The following is a 15,343-nucleotide window of genomic DNA, read 5'->3' on the forward strand; positions in this document are numbered from 1 at the left end:
AATTATTATGTATGAGATGGGCTGTCTCTCAAGATTGTAAATTCCAGAGGACTAGGGAGATTTGTCACAGTCATTTCCATGCTGCCCATCCTATGCTTATCAGGGCTCAGCAAACATTAAATTTGATTGCAAATGGCAATGGGGTGATTGGATCCTCAAATTGTGGATGTCTCCCATTCACACACTCAAACCCATTCTGGCTGTGATAGTCATCAAATGCACAAGGACATTTTACTTAGACTGTTGCTTTTGTTTTTAAAATCCCTAAATGGAACAAGTCTCATTAGGAGAAACAGTTAACAGTTTTACTGAGGAGTGCTAGATTCCATGTTGAAAGCTGAAATTCATTCTGTAGGTATTTCTTTAGCCCTAATTGTGTATCCAGCACTGAGAAGGAATAACCGTAAATGAAATGGATCTCTGTTCTGGAAGCACTTACAGGTATGCAGTTTTCCATCAAGAGATGCAGATAAACTTACCTTTCTGAAACTGGGAAAAAAAATAGCTCATTCCTTTATTAAAACTTTATGTGTCCCCTGGCTAACTCAGGAGTGAAAGCCACACAGTCTTCACCACCATACTGAGCTGAGCCAGGGGCAGTGTATGCGTTGTCAGTATACGAGGAAGGATCAAAAGACAAAGCACATTTATTGGGATACTTTTGTAGTATTTTATTTAAGGTTTGATTATTGCTACTCTTTTTATCCATTCCTTATCTCCAACTTTACTAAAACACTGCAACAGGCAGGTTTTAAATATTTCCTCATACAATTTTATGCTTTTGGCTAGGAAGCACCAGTAGATGTTAAGCAATAATAATAGTACATATCATTTTTATTTTCTAGTAGTAACAAAACTCCTAATATTTCAGTTTCTAAATTAGTTTTATATACGCCCAACATTGTATTAGAAACCGGAAGTATGCAACATGTAATTTATAGCCTAAATAGCTCACGGAAGTTCTATTGTATATAAGAATCACAATGCTGTAGGAAAAAAGGAATGAATTGCTAGAGGAAGATACTTGTGTAGGATGCTCTGAATTTTACTTTCAAGGCTAGGTTGAAACTGGACATTAGGGACACTCACCATGACTTTCTGAAATAGCAAAAACTGAGGAAAAACAGAGAATATAAATTCTCCAAACTGGGAAGGTTAGTAGAGGGGGAAATGTTAAGAGGCTTTTGGAAAAATGTAAATAATGAAGAACATATATATTTGAGAAGAGTAAAAAGTATGTTCCAGATGTCTCTGTATGCATGTATAAAGATTTGTGGCTTCAAATTTGACTAGATTTTGTTTGTTTGTTTTTCAAAATCTTTTCTAAGAATTGCCCTGGTGGAAAATATTCCTGAAGGCCTTAACTATTCAGAAAATGCACCATTTCACTTATCACTTTTCCAAGGCTGGATGAACTTACTGAACATGGCCAAAAAGTCTGTTGACATAGTGTCTTCCCATTGGGATCTCAACCACAGTCACCCATCAGCATGTCAGGTAAGCTGCATCCTCTGTGTGTGTGTGTGATGATTTTAGTCTACCTCCACCCATAGGACATGTACATCATTACATTCATATGTCACTCAGCTCCTACCAGAATGTCAGATTTTCAAGGGAAAACTCATGTTTTGTCCATGCATATGATAGGCGTTCTATATGGCGTTGCTGATTTGGACCACTTTGAGGGGCGCCATTCACACCACGGTATCTGTGTGAATTCTGCTTTGCTCAACCTGCATGGTTATAGTGTGAACTATAGTGCCTGCTTGCTGGAGCATTTATTTGGTCAATTGGTGTCATAATTCGCCTTGTGGACCCAGAGCCAGCTTTTTTTAAATAGTGGAATCAAACTTCCCAGTATAGTTATATAGTCTTGGCTCTATCCTAGTTGAGTGACTAGGAGAGAGGAATGTGCTAATTATAAGAACAGCCCTTAGAAACCTGATGAAATGATCTAAATAATTTCTGAATGAAATTTCCTGGAGATGAGAAAGTGATTCTGGTCATCTTTAGTGGCTTTTTGTTTTATTTGTTGCTGTTGTTGTTCTGTACTGGTACGATCATGATAGTGCTGAGCTGCCCAGGCTTTTCTACCCAAGGATATGACCACTGACCTGCACTTACCTGTCTTATCTGGGTTGAGGATAAAATCAGTTTTGTCAGTATATATAAAATGTGCTGGCATTAATTCTAAAATCACCACCTCATCGGTGTTCTGAAATCTTTTATTCAATTGTACTATTTTAAAGTCAAAGGGTATCAGAACATAGGTAAAAACAAACGAACACAACCCATAAAGGCCATCTGAAGAAGAACTGAATAAATTTACTAATTGTGTTCTGAAGTTTTCTATCTCTCCTGTTTATGCAGGTAGGTCAGATATTTGTTGCTGCATATATCATTCCAAACTTAGTGGTATCAAAAATAATAATCACTTATTTAGTCATGATTCTGGGTAGGCTTTAGCAGAGAGAACTTGTCTCTGATTCACGCATTGTTGTTAGGAGTGGCTCCCCGGGGCTGGAGAATCCAAGATGATGTTCCTCACATTTCCAGCCTCTTACCTAGGATGGCTGGAATGTCTGGGGGCCTCTTCGGCCCCTCACTGTATATGTCTCTCATCATTCAGTAAACTAGCCTGAGCACTTTACAGGGTGGTTATATCATAAAAGGCCAAAAGCAAAACTTCTGAGTCCTTTTAAGATGGGCTCTGGAATCCCTGCTACTTCCACCCTATTCTATTGGTCAAGCAAGTCACAGTCCAAGATGGAAAGAGTAGCATCTATACAGGAATAAGGAGGATTGATGGCAAGTATCTTTGGAAGTTATATACCACAGTCCACTCTGGCCATAGCAATCCATATCTCTTCCACATATGAAATGTACTCTGCACCCCGGCAAACATTCCTCTAATGACAGCAAAGCCTTTAAGTCCAGAATCTCCTCATCTGCATCAGATCTGGATCGAGACCAGGCTCCTCATGTGGGTTTCTCTTTATTTAGAAACTTGTGAACTAAAAGACAAATTCTATGCCTCCCAATACATACTCCCAACATATAATGGGGAGGCAGGGTAAGATAATTACAATAGAAAATTTGTTTAAAGAACGGGGTGGGGAGTGGAGAGCACAGACGAGTCCTGAGTCCATAGCAGTTTTGAAATCCAGCCCAGCACATGCCACCAGGCTTCTGACCTCAGGAAACAGAGAATGCTGCTGGGCAAGGATCTAGTTCTGCTCCCTGGGAGTGCTTTCCTAATCTGTGGTTCTCTTAGAAGTTTTTTGCCTCCCTCAGTGTTATTCTTTCTTCTCCATAAGAAATAGCCTGCATTTGCTTCTGACTTTCTTAGTTGGCTTCGTGCTGATAGAAGCTGAGGCCCCAGAGACCTCTGTTCATTTTAAACCATCTCTGTCCTTTTTTTAGACCAAATTGATACAATTCTTTTAACTCTTGTAGGCTTAATATGTATCCAATAATAAACCACTCTGACAGCAAAAACCTTGACCCACAAACATCTGGCAGTGGGTCTTCTCTACTTTGGACTTTAGACTCTGAGTTAAGATGCCTCAGAGTCTGATCTGTAAAGCTACCGGAGCTCTTCATTTGGCTGAGGGGACCCGTGAACTGCTGCCACTGTCAGTGATTTGACAAACGATCTTTCTTTCTGCCATGTCTGTCATTTCATCTTTACCCTGAGGCCATTTTTGACTTTGAGACTATATTGCTTAATTGAAAGATTCTTTTAAATTCTCTACATTTTCTCAAAATTCTACATGAAAAGTGCTTCTTACCATTTACCACTAATGCTTTGATAACCTGCCTGAATAATCTCCTTAGCCATGTCCACAAACCCATTAGTCACCCCTTCTGTTTTTGACTTTGAGGCAGGTGGTAGTGTTGCCAAATATCCTGCTGTTACTTCTTTGAGGCTCCAGAGGCAATTTCTTTACTGTTCCTCCAGCCTTGAGTGGGAATGAGATTCCAGCGTCCGCACCACCCAGTCCCAAAGACAGTGCCATATGTTTTATGGTTTTGCTGCATTTGTTTTTATTTCAATTATCTGCATCAGATCTGGATCGAGGAATAAGGAAAACTTAATAAGGAAAACTTATTAAGTATTATTTCCTGTGATTCCGTGAATAGGCTGCACAGCTTTTTGCTCCAATAGTGCTGGCTGGGATCACGCATGCAGTTGTGTTTAGCTGGAACAGTAGCTGGGACTGGACTGCCTGGGGTCTAGCCAGGTCTCATTCTCCCCAAGTGGACACTCTACACTCAGTAATCTAATCCAGGCTTCTTATTGGGCAGCTGGATCCCAAGAGGGCAAAAGTGAAAACTGTAAGGCTTCTAAATTTCTGGGAGCTCCTAGAACATTACTTTGGCCACATTCTGTTAGTCAAAGCAAGTCACAAGGTCAACCGCCCACATCCAGGAGAGAGACAAGAGATTCCAGGAGAAGCATGCCCATTCAGGGATGGGAGATTATTGGCAGCAAACTTTGGAAACAATTTACTGTAGCAGGTTTGATGGTGTGAGGAAGAGATAGTTCAAATTGTCTTTCCTTAATGCTGGACAAGACCAGGTCATAGCCACTGAATTGAACAGGAACTATTTAGTTTGACTTGGAGAGCCATGCTGTAACCTGGGACCCAGACCATAGTGAGTGTCCATGCTGTGTGAGCCCCAGGCTGTCAACAGGTCTGTTTCACTTCATGGGCACCCCTGAAGAGCTGGGTGTATCAAACATACAATGGGAAGATTTGCATTTGCTCTTGGGCTTGATGACCTAATTGAACTCTTCCGATATGCTGTGCCCGCAGAATGAAAGATCGTTCAATGATCTTTGCTAACTGTCTTTATTTTTCCCAGTAGCTACTATTTCTCTCTGACCTTGCCCTCAATCCTGGTTGGCTTCCAGGATTTCTGTATTCAGTCCAGACTGGGAGTTAATTGGACTTGGAGCCCCACGGAACCTACAGCATTCCCCAGAGCTGCCCATTAAATCCATTTGCAGGATTCAAGGTGATTCTGGGGCTGAGGCAGGAGGAAGCGGAGCACGTAGTAGTTTTGGCCAGTGCTGGGGACTGACTGGTGTGTGGTGGTTCAAATCAGTGGAACAGGGGCACGCACATGGCTTTATAGGTACCATAGAGTCCTTGAATGGCTGGTGTAAGATGGACATGATTCTCAGAAGCCACCTGAGGACCTCTGGTCTTTCCTTGCTTTTAACCTGAACATTCATCCTAATCCTTGTTGTAAGCTAAACTCATGCTATTCAAAGTTTGGTGTGGGGACCAGAAGCATCTTTATTTACTGGGAGCTTATAAGAAATGCAGAATCTCAGGACCCACCCCAGCCCTACCTGAATCAGGATCTCCATTTCAACAAAATCTCCAGCTCTTTCATATGCTTCGAGACATTTGAAAAGTTCTGAATTACCTCCTTCTGCCCTCTTGTTCCATTAGCCCAGTAAACCTTCCTTAGGTGTTCACACTATAGGGTAGAAGATGAGTCACAGAAAGGCTGTGTCATAGCTCATGGCCAGTATTCAGTACCACTCACAGAGCATGAATGAGGTTCTGGGTCTGTTTTGAATAACAGTGCCAAATGTGGTACTGGGCACATACTAGCTGCTCAGTATATAATTGCTGAATAGCTGTTGAATGGATTGTGTCAAACAAAAACAAAGCCAGACACCAGTTTAAGTTCTAAGGGCAGATTTAAATCAATAATGTATTTCTACAATAGGGAAGAGAATCCAGGTGAACTGAACTCAACTCAGATTTGTACAGGGATGATGGAGCATTTTGCAGGGAGAACAAATGAGTGGGTGGGTAGGACAGAGCAGGGGCTTAAAACAGGATCAAGGAAGTAGAAGTTTATAAAAAGTGGAGAAAGAGGTCCACGAGAAACCCATCTGGGGTTTGCTAACCGGTGCTTATCAAAGTTAGATTTCTATCGTCCCATAGAGTCGAGGGAGAGGGAGATAGGGGTCCCCTCATCAGGTGTTGACTGGAACAAACAGTAAATTCTTTTGGTAATATTGAGCTTTCTGAAGTAGACACATTAAGGGGGCCAGCGTCATCCTAAGGATGTGGCCTTGAGCTCTTGAAACTGTTTTTTGTTCAAGCCTTTTAGAGAGGGAAGAGAGGAGGAAGCTGGGCAGTAGGGATGAAATAATTTGTGCTTAGAGTCTGCAGTTTTTATGAGGCTGAGCCTGGTGGAGAAGAGGGCTCAGAGAAGCGTGGCTGGAGTTTGGTCAAGGAGAGAATATTTGTCGGTCGCATGATGTCAGAGGGAACTAAGGTGGGCATTACTCACATGGAAAGATTACACTTGGAAGCTTAGTTCAGGTCACTCCCAACAACTGGTCTCCTGGCAAGGATGGGATTTTTCAATTTACTGCCAATAACGTGGGTGTTATTGAACTCACACAGCACCTGTTTAGGAGGAAACCTCAGTTAGAACTGATGTCTCCTCAAAACAAACAAACAAACAAACAAACACAAAAAGAATTGATGTCTCCTTGTGGAGTCCTAGTGCTCCTGCCAAAGAGATGCCTCTTTGCTGCCTCTTGATCACTAACAACACCAGGTGCCTCGCAGTTTAAAAGGCTTGGTTTCTGCAAAATGCTGAATGGCTTTTCCTGTGTCCTCGCAAGGAGGGCTCTGCGTGGGCAGACATAAGGAGAGAGGGGCTTTACCTGCTGTGCATATTAAGTGGTTTCAAGCAGGCCATGAGAATGATCTGGGGAACAGCTCTGCACCCCCTGCCTGTTCTGGCCCCTGAGTACCACACCCTGTGGAGAATGGGGATCAGTAAGAACCAGGGAGGCTTACGGTACCATTTGGGGGGTTTCACCCTCAGCAAGGTAGTGAATGTTGTCCTCTTCCTCAGGTCTGGTCCATTAGTGGCCAACTGATGATGCTGGGAAGTCCCATGCATTCAGTGTCCACTGGTCGAACACCAGATTCGGACTGTGATCTTTAAGGTGGGGGGATGGGCAAAATAGGTGAAAGGGATTAAGAGGGACAGATTTGCAGTTAGAAAATAAAAACATCCTGGGCATATAAGGTACAGCATAGGGAATATAGTCAGTAACATTGTAATAATTGTGTCCTGTGGTAATAGATGGTCCTACCTTTACCATGGTGGGGAGCACTGCATAATGTTAGGATGTGGAATCACCATGTAGTACACTTGAAACTAATATATCAACTCTACTTCAATCTTTTAAAAAAAGCAAGTGGAAAAACAACAAAAACCAAGGTGATACAAATTAGGATGTTTGCCTTGTGTTCCTCTGTCCCACAGAATTGCTAGCATTTTATGTGGGCGCCAGACTTCCTAGAACTTTCAAGCCACACCAGGAAACACGAGTCTGCAGACAGATCTGTGTGCTGGCGAGTCAACCCAAGCATCCAGCTTTGAGACAAACAGTACAAATGAAAGGGCAGTTCTTAGATTATTAATAACATATTTGCAAGGAATTCATGCTTTCAGAGTGTTTCACGTAATCTCTTTTGACTCTCTCAAGCAAGCCATCAAATATTGCTGAGGTTCCTATTGCAGGCCTGTTGAGGGTATAGGGTACATAGGGTACACTAGTAGACAGATTCAGAATCCCTTCCTTCAGGGAGCTGACCTCCTAGCAGAATTGAACGTGAAAGCATAAGATGAATAGGAAAATCTTAAAAGAAAAAAAATATGTAAAAGAAAAGAGAAAGCAGCAAGCCTATGGAATAGAAATGGTGCTTAGTGCCTGATGGGCTCCATTTTGCATCTTCTCTCAGACAATCCTCAACCTCTAGAGCAGTATTCACAAAGGGACCCAGGAAAATTGTCTAAGTGCCCCGTGTCTTGGGCTTTTAAAGATTATTTTGTTTTTAAGATTTTATTTATTCATTCATGAGAGACACAGAGAGAGAGAGGCAGGCAGAGACATAGGCAGAGGGAGAAACAGGCTCCATGCAGGGAACCTGACGTGGGACTCGATCCCGGGGACCGTGGGATCACGCCCTGAGCCGAAGGCAGATGCTCAACCACTGAGCCACCCAGGCATCCCAAAAGATTATTTTGAAATAGCTGGTTCTCTTCTTGCTCCCCTCCCGTCCTGCCAGGGGAGGGTAATTGTGCCGAGGTCAGGAATGGTACAAGAAAACTGAGTCCTTACTGACCACTTTTTCTCTTCAGGTGCAATGTAAGTACCCCGGATTCTGTTGTTTCCAGGCCACTGAGTTTTACCATTCCTAAAAAGAGAAGGTACTGGCTGAAAGCCTGTTTGATTTAAATTGTATCTGATCTTATCTTTCAAAAGCAACAGGAGACTCAAGACCCTGGATCCAATATTTAGCATTGTTCTACACAAAACAGTGAATGACCCAAATTTGTAGCAAATTCTGTGGCAGTTTTTAAAGTTGAGCTGCTATAGTAAATAATGAGGCATTATTTCTTTTTTAAATTTTATTATTTATTTGACCGAGAGAGACAGAGACAGAGAGAGAGACAGAGAGAGACAGAGAGACACAAAGAGCAAGCATAAGCAGGGGGAGCAGCAGAGAGAGTGCAAGAAGCAGGCTCCCCACTGAGAAGGGAGCCTGAGTGTAGGGCTCAATCCCAGAAAGCTGGGATCATGACCTAGCCAAAGGCAGACACTTAACCAACTGAGCCACCCAGGCGTCCCAATAACAGGACATTCTTGATATGTGAATATGGGATATGTGCACAAGGAAAGGAAATAACATTGTACTTCATAATCCCTGTATTGGCAGTAGAAAATGCAGTGTCCTAAATACAGCTATTTAATATTGGCCCCCCAAAGAATCATTTCAGAGTTTGGGTGGCCAATCTTTGGACCTATGAGGTTGCTTTTATTTTTATCAAGACTTTATGGATAGTGGAATATAGTCCTTGATTGGCTTATGACACTCAAAAAAATGCTAAGAAAAACTTTCATATTCTAATAATGCAAGTGAGTAAATTTAAATTTGTTTTAATTTAGATGTTCCAGTATAGTGAAAATTGGCCCAGGTTCACAGCTTATTTTCCATTGATATATATTTTAAAAGAAAGTTTTATTTTGAGGAGTAAAATAGCCAAACATGGTATTTACTTCTAAACCAACAGAGTCCTACCTGAAAACCATAAATGACACGTAGATAAACAGGAACCATAACTGAAATTTGGCCCATCTACTTATTATAATACAACCATATGCAAAATGCACTGAGGAATGGTCAGTCAGTGGCAGGCAGGCCCTAGCTTGGCAGGAAAAGACACAGATCATTATGGCACATGATTTGGATGAGAAGCAATTTCTTTCTTTCTTTCTTTTCTTTCTTTTTTTTTTTTTTTGAGATAAACCCTTTTATTTATTTATGCTTCTCCATTTTGTTTAAAACAACAACAACCACCTTAATATAACTGACAGCCCTTCCCCCTCACCCTTCCTTGGGCTAGGGGGTGGTTAGCGGGGAAATGGCCCCCAGGGGTGGGGCTGACCATAATGGCCCCTCAGGGAGGTAATGGAGCCCAAATCCCCTGCCCAGGGGATGGGGCACCTGTAGTGCATGAACTAGGGAGTTAACAGGGCTCTTGAACCTCTTGTACCAACGTATATGCCCTTGGCCATCAAGGGTCAGGAAGCATGTGAGGGAGGGGATTCCTACCACTCCTCTATGTCCCGGCCCAGCCCCAATTTCATGCACTAGGGGCTGGGGAGCAAGAAGAGTGGAGAAAGAGGGGGGTAGAGAAGCAATTTCATAACAGTGAGTGATTGTCATTATCCACAGAATGATGAATGCCAGACTTGTATGTGTGTATATTAACAGACACCATCATTAAAAATGTATTTTTAATCTGTAGTTCCAAGGAGGTTGCTGTTTTAATTCCTATCCTGAAAAACTCATCTTATCTTTTTTACCTTGCACTAGTATTGTGTTTGTTTCCTTCTGTATGTATGAAAAGAAACTGATCAGTAACTTTCCTCTGTATGAAAGCCATGTCAAGGGCTGGTGAGCTCTATGGTTCCATGGTAACTATATTTTAAAATGTAATCAACATGGTTGGGCAACGGATTTTTGTTCCTTTCTGTCCAGATGATGAGTTTAGACCCTGAAATACTGAAATTTCTAGGAAAACATGATTGCTAATTTATGGTACAAAAAGATGGGGATTTATGAAATCAAGACTGTTCAGGAAAAGCCAGGAAATGTGATTTGATGATTTCAGAGCTACCTAATTTGTTGGGCAAAAAAAACCCCTCTTCTCTGTGAATTCTCTATCAGAAACCAAATGAAATAATTAATGAGCTGCAACAACTGAATCTTCTAGATGCATTTATATGAGATCAGTTACTTGTCTACCATGAGTCATGATTGCCAATTGATAGTACATCACAATTAAGTTTGAAAAATTATTATTTTAAATGTGTAATGGTATTCGCTCAATTTAGTAAGTAATACAATTGAAATTTCAGAAAGCCAAGTGTAGTTTTGGGGAGTAAAAGCCAGGATCCTTTCTCTACATGGTAAGTGGTAGGCAGACTGCAGAAGTGAGTGAGGAGGGAGAGGGGGTGACTCAGGTTCCTTTTTTATCTGCTTATCAGCCCTGAGACTTGGAGTGAGATGCTGAACTCTGTAGTCCTCGATTTCCTCATTAGCAACAACAGGGTCACCTCATAGGTTGTTGTATAGATCACACTAGTCAGTGTATGTGAAGCGTATAGAACAGTGTTTGGCCATTTTATTATATAAGTGTTTGTTATGATCATGAATGTTACTTATGTGCGCACTGCAACTCTAGTTCAAATCAGTTTAATTTTACTAACAAATAATGAGTTCTCATTATGTGCTTTACGCTCTGCTAGAAACGGGGATGGTTGTTAGCATGTCAGATTAAAAGAGAAATACAGTTTCTAAAAATGTGAGGCTCTGGGTAGATAAGAAGGATTATGCAAATTATCTTTATATATACAATTGTAACTTTCGTTTATTAAGTACAAATCCTTACACAAACACACACCCACACAGGATCTTGCTTTCACCCATCTGCTCATGTACGCCTGTGTGCGTGCCTGTACACACACGTATTTCTGGACAACTGACATCTTGAATCTTGAATCCAAAGGAAGTAATGTGGTCTTCTCAAACCTATAGCCACTTCTGATTTTTGTTGATTGGTCAATTGGTTGGTTTTTCTGCTCTTTGTTTTGGTTTTAAATTGAAGACCCCTACACCCAGGCAACATTGAGAGATCTCACCTTGACGTTGGTGGGACATACTCTGCTGTCATGTGCCAGGCTGCTGCATCCTAGTATGACTCAGGTATTTGGTCCATCCTGTAGCCCACTCATTCCTTACTAGCAATATTTTTCCTAACTGACTGTAAATGTAGGAAAAGCAACCGACAAGGGCTTTTGTTTTACCGAACTTAGAAACATTTTCATTGTCTCATTTGTTTCATAGCTATGTTCACGACTGGTTCATAAATAGCATTATTAACATTTTCTATTAGAATCACTGTATGAGTCAAGCCCTCCTGGGAAGCCTGCTGTCTGGAAGTGTCAGCTATGGCTCTGTGCGGTCCAGTATCCACCATCTTTTCCATTCTTCCTTTCTTTCTCACCCCTTCTTTCCCAAAGTGAGTCTATTCCTTCCTAAAGTATTGAAGGAGACTTCATTCATTCATTCATTCATTCATTCATTGTGTAGACAGTCAGCATCCACTTTGGAACATATGGGGGGTCTCTGGAACCAGGAGAATCCTATTTTTGCCAGTGTCATTCCCATGTAAAAGTCTGAGAAAAGTACCCAGTAATTTTGCAGTCTCATCATAATATTTAACTAGAATTTTTTTTTTTGCTGCATTTTTTTGTAATCTAGGAAAAATAAAATCCCAACTGTTCTTGCTTTTCATTTTGCCTAAAAGGAGATGAGCATGGTTGGTGGAAACTGGATTCTTTAAATAATTGAAATTCTTTGAGCCTATTGTAATTAAGAGGTTATTAATTAGTAGGTTGGTGTGAAACAGCCAGAGAAAATGGAATATTCTGTTACAACCTGAAAAACAGATTTCATCCTTTGTTTTGAAGTGGATCACGGGGCTTGCATACATTTCTACTGTATTATAGCCACCTTCCTATTGTCTGGTTTGTATTTTTTTTACAGGGATATAAGGAAAAAAAACATGAATAAATTAATTAAAACAAAATTAGGATGCATACTAATGATCTGTTATTTGGCACAGTTTAGAATTTATTATGTTGTTTATTTTCAGTTCTCAGAGTTTGGTTTTATAGAAAAGGCAATCGAGCAGCTTTCTTCAGGAGGCACATACTCTAGGGATACCTGGGTGGCTCGGAGGTTGAGCATCTGCCTTCGGCTCAGGGCGTGATCCCTGGATCTGGGGATCGAGTCCTGCATCAGGCTCTCCAAGAGGAACCTACTTCTCCCTCTGCCTATGTCTCTGCCTCTCTCTGTGCTTCTCATGAATGAATAAATTAATTAATTAATTAATTAATTAATTAATTTAATTAAGTCTTAAAAAATAATTTTTAAAGGAGGCATATACTCTAGTGGGAAGATCACAAGGTTTGGCATCGAACATGTCTGACATGACAGGTAGTTTAGTAGTTGTGGCCACATTGGGCAAATGTCATAACCCACCTGATCCTCAATTAACTCATCTATAAAATGGGTATAATAATGCCAGTCTCATTTGATGGCTTTGTAAATCTGATTTAGATGATGTTTATAAAATAACAGATAATGGAGCTCATAAAAGAGATTTGCTGTTTTCATTTTTATTTTTGTTTTTCTGGAGCAGGACACTTAGTTTCAAATTTATTTAGTGGACACTTGCTTTCTATGTAATCTGAGAGCAGGAATAACTTTAAGCTGTCCATCAAGTTCTCAATTTCCATTAAAGGAGGTTCAGGATACTAATTCACATTGTTCTTCATGGTTTAGATGAAGAAACAAAAAAGAGAAATGTGCATATTTTCAGGTAGATTCTCACCCTCTGCTCCCACTAGGGCAGTGTTCGACCATGACTACTTGTCAAAATCACCAGGGGAGTTTCTGGAATATACTGATGCCCAGGCTACCCCAGAACACTTAAGTTAGAGTATCTTGGAGATGGGCTCAGGCTTTGATTCTTTTAAAACAGATGACTTGGGGGCAGCCTGGGTGGCTCAGTGGTTTAGCACCGCCTTCCGCCCAGGGCCTAATCCTGAAGACCAGGGATCAAGTCCCACATCAGGCTCCCTGCATGGAGCCTGCTTCTCCCTCTGCCTGTGTCTCTGCCTCTCTCTCTCTCTCTCTCTCTGTCTCTCTCTCTCTCTCTGTCTCTCATGTATAAATAAATAAAAATCTTAAAAAAAAAAAGATGACTTGGTAGCCAGGATTGAGTACCACTGCTTAAAACCACCCCAGTCTAATAAAGTGTTTGATTCTTATAGATTTCACCACAGGGCCACACTGTTCCCTTCCCATCTGGTCTGTCACCCCAATTTTACTAGTTTCAGTTTAGCCCTGTTTGTCCCAGTTATTCTCTCATTGATGATATAACAAGGTGGTAACCTCTACTGGAATATTCCACATCTTCCTGGACTCTGGGGCATGTGTCGTGTTTATTACTGTAGGTTATTGTCTAGTATGTAGCCAGGAAGGGAATGGAGCCCACTGATTGCTTTGGGATTTGAAACCATAGACCCTTCTTCAGCCCTCACATCTCTAGGCTAAATATTATTTCAGTCAAGCTCCCGGTGTGCAGTCTCAGTATGAAAATAGCGTAACCTGATGGAAAGGGTGTAAAATCTTGTAAAATAGTATCTCTTCCATGCTCCACAAAATCAACACTCAGCAGAAGCTTCTAAATTAGCATTCTTGCATTGGAAATGTGGCTATGAAATGATTGTGCATGTGCCTTTGTTGCACAAATTTTTAGCAAGGTACTGTGCTGTTTGCTGAGGATGCAAAATCAAATAAGCAACAATCCCTACCCACCGTGGAACTCAATGTTTAGTGGAGGAAATGAAGAAATGGATGCAGAGAATGCTGAGTGGTAGAGCAGCAACAGGAACCAGCAGTGAGCAGGCTGGGAAGGCTGTCCTTGGCTCTTGGTGGCTCAGTAAGCTCTCTGGCTCCTGTGGCTTCTGGTTCTCCCTCAGTGCTGTTCTTTCCTGCTAAATTTCTGCTGCTTCATCGTGCTTCTATTTCCCCATCTGTTGAGCGATCCTAATTATGCTCTTGCTTGCTTTCCAATATATTTCCAAGGGAAATCATCATTCTGATATAAACTCATAAGCACTATGATTAGCAAGGGTTTAACCTCTTTGATTCTTTTTAAATCCAATCATATAGGCATGAATAAATCATGAGCCCAAAGATATGCTTCCCAATTATTTGAATTAAATAATGATTTTTCTTTAAAATTGTCTTGTCTTAGTTTTGCTTACCTAATTGCTTGATTGTTTTCTCTCTAGACCTTCTTGCTACACTTCCTGTTTCCCTATGGCCAATTTATGTTTTCGCAACTTTCTTGGATTTTTTTTCATTGTAATAGTAATGGCTTCTCAGTATAGAAAATTTAGAAACTACAGAGAAATGATTAGAAAGAACATGATCATCCATATGACCATCAATAAAACCTTTTCTAAGTTTGATATTTTATGAGGAATTACGTATGCTCATATTATACAAAGAAATTTGTATCTTAATTTTGAGCGTAGCATTACACTATAAGCACCTTTTCATTATTTTAACATTTTGAACATTATTTTAAATTGGCTGCATAATATCCAGTGTAGTGGATGCACCAGATTAAATTTATGTAACTCAATTGTTGGACATTTAGCCTATTTTTTGATTTTTCTTTTTCTGAATAAATCGTGCTACAGTGAATATCTTTGTGCAAAACATTGTCTTATTGCTCATTCACTTGGGATCAGTTCTCGGAAGTGGGGGCAGAGGGCTAAGGAGGCTGAGCTGCTTTCTTAAGACTCGGGCACCCTCGTGGTTATGTCCTGGGGGAGCTGAGATCGTCAGGAGTGAGGATCAGAAGGAATTCAGCCTCCTTGTAGTGTGGGGCCTGCTGACCACTCAGAACAAGTAATTGTGGAAGAGCTGGAGTGTGAGGCCTATGTCACGTGTCCCTCCCTTGCCCGTCACATCCTCCTTTTCTGCAGCAGAGGATGCTGACGAGCTGTGCTGTCCACACTCTTCCAGCCATGGCTGACCACGCTGCCAAGGTGACGTTGTCTACCTGCCCTTTGCAGCTAGAGGGGATCCTGGAGCCACCCCAAAGGTACTTTCCAGCTACCATAGGAATCCAGCTGCCCAGG

At 41.2% G+C, this 15,343-nt stretch overlaps 1 protein-coding gene across 4 annotated transcripts in view; it reads left to right on the forward strand.

Annotated features, from left to right (window-relative positions):
• PLD5 (phospholipase D family member 5) overlaps nt 1-15,343 on the forward strand; it is a 416,960-nt gene that overhangs the window by 207,785 nt on the left and 193,832 nt on the right. For all 4 annotated transcript variants that reach the window (XM_077901464.1, XM_077901465.1, XM_077901466.1 and 1 more), the window contains one exon: nt 1,329-1,497. In XM_077901464.1, coding sequence (XP_077757590.1) covers nt 1,329-1,497 — 169 coding nt within the window. The remainder of the gene's footprint in view (nt 1-1,328; nt 1,498-15,343) is intronic.

Source organism: Canis aureus, chromosome 6 (genome assembly GCF_053574225.1).
Source record: "Canis aureus isolate CA01 chromosome 6, VMU_Caureus_v.1.0, whole genome shotgun sequence".
In the NCBI taxonomy this organism is placed as follows: Eukaryota; Metazoa; Chordata; class Mammalia; order Carnivora; family Canidae; genus Canis; species Canis aureus.